General features: G+C 36.0%; 1 protein-coding gene across 1 annotated transcript; it reads right to left on the reverse strand.

Annotated features, from left to right (window-relative positions):
• Positions 1 to 4,827: 4,827 nt before the first annotated feature.
• Positions 4,828 to 5,778, reverse strand: LOC110332954 (olfactory receptor 2AG2-like). The gene has a single exon (XM_021214326.1). The coding sequence runs from the start codon at positions 5,776 to 5,778 to the stop codon at positions 4,828 to 4,830; it is 951 nt and encodes a 316-aa protein (XP_021069985.1).
• Positions 5,779 to 6,009: the final 231 nt, after the last annotated feature.

Here is a 6,009-nt window from a genome sequence, read left to right on the forward strand (position 1 = left end):
TATGGGATGGAACACAGGGCCCCCAATGGAGAAGCTAGAGACAGTCCACAAGGAGCTGAAGGGGTCTGCAACCCCATAGGTGGAACAACAATATGAACTAACCAGTACACCCCAAAGCTTGTATCTCTAGTTACATATGTATCAGAGGATGGCCTAGTTGGCCATCAATAGGAGGAGAGGCCCTTGTTCTTGCAAAGATCATATGCTCCAGTACAGGTGAATGCCAGGGCCAAGAAGCAGGAGTGGGTGGTTGGGGAGCGGGGGGGTATAGGGGACTTTCGGAGAGGTAACTAGGAAAGGGGATAGCATTTTAAATGTAAATGAAGAGAATATCTAATAAAAATTAAGGAAAAAAGAAAGCTTTGAAATATACATCACAGCTGAAACTACAGTAACTAAGATATGATAAAATGAGTTCAGGATTGACAACAATGGAGGAACAAGTGCATGCTATGACATTTCAAGTTAATGAGGAAGAAAAGAATAGCCATGTCATTAGATGAAATAGATAAATATTTAGAACAAAGTTACCATACTAATGCTAAAGAATTCATTTTCCTAAAACAAATTTTAGATACTGCTGTTATCAAAACATCAACAGGTTATGTGTCATCTTTCACTCTGGATTTTTTTTCTTTTTTCCAAGCCTCCCTGTGCATATTTCTAGAGTCTCATGATTGTGTTTCAATAAATGGAATGGAAGCACCATGATTTACACCAAACTTAGTGTTGAAGAACCATCACATCTCCACTGCTTGGATGCTGAAGAAAGATCATCTTGGAATTCTCCAAGAGCTAATCATGTATCGTTTTGAAACTTCATGTCATCCACTACATGTGTAATTTGAGATTTGTGTATGCAGAGAATAGCTTACAACTATCAAGCCACTGAAGTCACAGATGTCTTGGTTTGAGTTGTGGAAATGGTGTAAGCAGCTTGTGACAAGTTCTTATTGAGTCTCACTAATTAAAGATTTTAGGTATTTTTTAGAACTTTTTATTTTATGTATGTGGGTGTTTGCCTACATGTAAGGATGTGCACCACATGCATGCCTACGGAGATCAGAATTGGAACTGGGGCATACATGATGAGCTACCATGTGGGTGCTAGGAATGAAATGAGTTCTCTGAAAAAACAGCAAGTGCTCTTAAGAGCTGACCATCTCTCTATTTTATTGTAACACATTTGATTTTGCCTTGTCTGTGACCCAGTTGAAAAGTTACTGAGAAATTATAGCACATAAAGATTAAAATGTTTATTATCTGGCCATTAACTTAAAATTTTGCTTATACATATATCTTAATGAGTATTATTAATTTAAGTAAAAGAAAGCTAAACTTAAAAAGTGGAATATTTTTATTATATTAATTTGCAATTAAAGGAAATTTTATTTATAAGAAGACACTTAAATTATGTCAAAAGTTATTTTTATCTAAACTAATTACAAATTTTAATATTTCATTATTTTAGTTAGTAATTTTACATCCTCATAGAAGATACTATGATGGAGTATATTTAAAATATATAATATCAACACAACTGTAACTCAACATACTGAATTTATTCATCATGTCAAACATTAACTTATTATTTTCTAATATTTTACTTATTCTTTAATAAATTCATACTGTATTTTTTAGCATAGGACTTCCCAACCCCAACTATCCAAGATCTTCCCCCAATTCCATATCCACCCACCTTCATGTTCATTCTGTTTCTTTATTATAACAGTATTGAAACTCTTCTTTTCTGGTATTTTAGATTACATAACACAATATTTCTGACTATATTCAACCTTTGGGTAATATTATACTCATATGTATTTCTCATAACTATGATACTATTAAATATTATTTTATTCCTTGGACACTGTATACATTTGTACAATATATTGGATTATATTCCTCCACCACTACTTGACTCCAACTCCCCATCCCAAATCCCTCACAACCGCATATCCTCTTCTGCATGTTATTAATAACCCTTGAGTCCAATTAGTGCTGCCTACATGTGCTTGGGTATGTGGCCATGGACTGGGGTATGAGCAACCTGCCTGCAGTAATAATTACATAAGAATTGTTTCAAAACACAAGATTCAAGGATCAAATACATTGTATCATCTTGTCCTGTTTTAAGAAATATTATTTTTATTATATAGCTTATACACAAACTTAAAACTAATGTCCAAATATTACAGATGACAAGGAGGACAGATTCAAACTCAATTTCTGTAATCCCTTCCATCAAGACTCTAAAGTATTCTATCACAATATTGGACAAGATTTACTGAGTTATAAATGAGAATACTCACATATTCAATTTAACAGCTGAGGAACCATTACAATCATGTGACACACTCCACGTTCCTTCTAGTGTACAAAGTTTAAAAAGTCACAAAGCATCTCCTAGACCTCCTTTTCTTAAATAATTCCATGCCTGCTCACATGAAACCTCCAGTCTCAGGTTGTTTCATCGGCTGCGGACAGTCGCAGAACTGAATTCAAGGCTCTTTTCAGATGAGGCTTTTTAGCTGTGTATTCCAGTATTTATCTAACTGCATATCCAAAAAAGTTAACCATTCGAATGAGGGTGAAATTCAATGACAGAACAACACAGACAGCATTCTGGGTTTCACTTCCAGCACTATAAATCAAGACCAATTCTTCCACAATATTTTTTATCACTTAAATGTATTGTTACTCCAAATGAAAAAAAAATATTACATTGAATCTTTCAGAGAAGAGATAGAGGTAAATACAAGTAGTAAAATACATAAAAGAATAGCATAAAATTGAGAAACTTTAAAAAAATCCCCATTTCAAATCTATTCAACTATTTATCTTTTTGAGAAGCAATAATACAAGAAACTTTATTAAGAATCTACTATTCATGCACTTAATAGTCAGCGTGGGTTAAGGACAAATTACCAGGCTATGGTATAAATATGAAATGCCATTTTTTCAAGCTACTCAAAAAAACATTATGGGATCAGGTTTACAGTGATTTTTAAAAAATCGGTAAACTAGCTGGGCATGGTGGCACACACCTTTAATCCCAGAGCTTGGGAGGCAGAGGCAGGTGGATCTGTGAGTTCGAGGTCAGCCTGGTCTACAAAGTGAGTTCCAGGACAGCCAAGGCTACACAGAGAAACTCTGTCTCGAAAAGCCAAAAAAAAAAAAAAAAGGAAAGAAAGAAAAGAAAAGAAAAAGAAAAAAATCGGTAAACTGAGATACACAAATTTAAAACTAATGTCCAAATATTACAGATGACAAGGACAGATGCAAACTCATAATCTCTGCAACCCCTTCCATCAACACTCTAAAATACTCCATCGTAATGTTGGGCAAGATTCACTGAATTTTAAATTATAATACTTATTAAATAGAATAAGTGTAGATGATATTAAAGTGAAGCATTATAGTAGATATTTCTTTCCCTATCAAATGCTTGATTCTCTGTTTCTTTAAAGGAAATTGCTTTAGTTCTTAGATTATTATCTAGTTTTATATATTAAGCAATTTAATATTACTTCAGTACACATAAGAATTTCTAGCCAGGCGTGGTGGCACACGCCTTTAATCCCAGCACTCGGGAGGCAGAGGCAGGCGGATTTCTGAGTTCGAGGCCAGCCTGGTCTACAAAGTGAGTTCCAGGACAGCCAGGGCTATACAGAGAAACCCTGTCTCCAAAACAAAACAACAACAACAACAACAACAACAAAAAGAATTTCTGAATGCTAAGCACTACTATCAGCGATATGGCATCTGCATGTCCCAACTTATTTTGGATTCTGTAGTCATAAACTAAAGTTTTACACTTTCTTACATCTCCTCATACCTATGAATGATCTAATATAATGAATCCTACTTACATTTAGATGGAGAGAGTGTTTTACATAGTTTGTATTCTCATTCCTGTGAACACAGTAATAAATAATTACCTCATGAGTATGAGCTTCCAAACCCTGAATAGATGTTTAGTGATTAAAAGTATATAAGGCTCCTGCAGAGGACCATAAGCACCCACATTGGTCAACTTACAACTCTCGCTCCAGGACATCAGATACCTCTGGCTTTCTCAGATACCTGTACTCGTGTATACATAGCCACTCTCACATACATAAAATTAAAAATAAACCATTTTAAAAGAATTTGAGTTTCTTGTAATTGTTTTAATATTTCAAATCTATTTATGTACATGTAGGGCCATACTTTTTCAAAATTTCAAATATATATAGCATTTTAAAACATTTCAGTTTTGTTTTATTCATTTATGTTTTCACTTCTAATTTTATGCCTCATTTAAAAATTACTTGGTTAAATATTCCAATGAAAAATAATAAGTTCCGTTTTTAACACTTTGTGGTATGTTAAATTAAGTTTCACTTTTGTAACATCAATGTGAGCATCTCTCAGATCAGGCATGTAAATATAATCATACACCTATTAATTTCTTTTTAAACTATTTTCTCCTAAAGAAATCCAAAGTATTTTCTGTGTCTGTTTCTTGATATGAACAATTAGGAACACAGATCAAAGAGAGTAGTGTGCTTAGAGGCTCCTGGGGACTTCCCATTTTGTCTCACTATTACATGAGGTTGAAATGGAAAGTGAATCCTGAACTATTTCTACTTGGAAATTCATTAAGATACTTCCCAACCACAAGATGAACCTATTAAATCTCTATACACACCATTTACACAGTAGAAAGTAAAGGAAAAATTCAAAGTGTATGTATTATTTTAGATACCTATAATGTTCAAGAATGACTGAATATCACAATTTAGGTTGGAAAAGAAATGTTTAAAGACAAACCGTGGATCCTCCTTAAAGAGTAGGGTGTGCTGGCAGGATGTATCTGCCCAGGACCCTCCTCAAAGCTCCGATAACCTCCTTATTCCGCAGGCTATAGATAAGGGGGTTCAGAGCTGGGGTGACAATTGTGTAAAACACGGAGATTATATTGTCTTGTTTTGCACTGTGCAATGAACTGGGTAGGACATACATGAAGGTGGCAGCTCCATAGAACATCCCTACCACCATCAAGTGGGAAAGACAGGTGACAAGGGCTTTCTTTTTCCCTTCATTTGAAGGCATGTGCAGCACAGTGGACAGAATTAGTGTGTAGGAGGTAACAATGGCAGAAAGGGGGAGTAAGAGGAATGTCACCCCTGTCACATAAACCATGAGTTCATATTGGGAGGTATCTACACAGGATAGCTTCAGCAAAGGCAGGATCTCACAGAGCAGGTGTCTAATTTCCTGGGACATACAGAAAGGGAAGTGCATTGTGTACACAGTATGACCTACTGCAGTCAGAGATGCCAGGATCCATGATGTAGACACTATCAGCCAGCATACTGTAGGACTCATGAAGATCATGTAATTAAGAGGATGACAAATGGCCACATACCTATCATAGGCCATGAAGGCCAGAAGGAGGTCCTCTGCACTGCCTAGCATCAATGCTAGAGCCATCTGAAGGGCACAGCCTCCAAAGGATATAGTGTTGTCTCTCAAAAGAAAATCCATGACAGCCTTGGGGGTGACAACTGATGTGAAGAGGAGGTCAATGAGAGACAGCTGCCTCAGCAGGAAGTACATGGGTACATGGAGCCGGGCATCCACTGTGATGACAAGGAGTAGCAGTCCATTGCTGGTCAGTGCCAACATGTACAGGGCTGTTACTATGGCACAGAGCAATTCAGGAGAGCTACTGCCATTCAGAATCCCCACCAAGATGAAGCCACTTTCCAAGGTGGAGTTCCAGAGCTCCATTCTGGATGGTATCTTTGATTGCCTAGAAATAGATGGAGTCTTAGTACAAGCCACTTTAAGGTATTTAAACTCACATCTGAAAATTATTGCAGGTCACTGTGAAGTGGCCAAAAGCAACACCATTGAATGTATTTTCTAATTTCTGAATTTTGAAAAACCATCAACTAAATGGACAAGAGGCATATCAGTAAATGCTAAGCATATAGAATTTGCTTTCTATAAGGCATTGTA

This window comes from Mus pahari, chromosome 1, assembly GCF_900095145.1.
Source record: "Mus pahari chromosome 1, PAHARI_EIJ_v1.1, whole genome shotgun sequence".
Classification (NCBI taxonomy): Eukaryota; Metazoa; Chordata; class Mammalia; order Rodentia; family Muridae; genus Mus; species Mus pahari.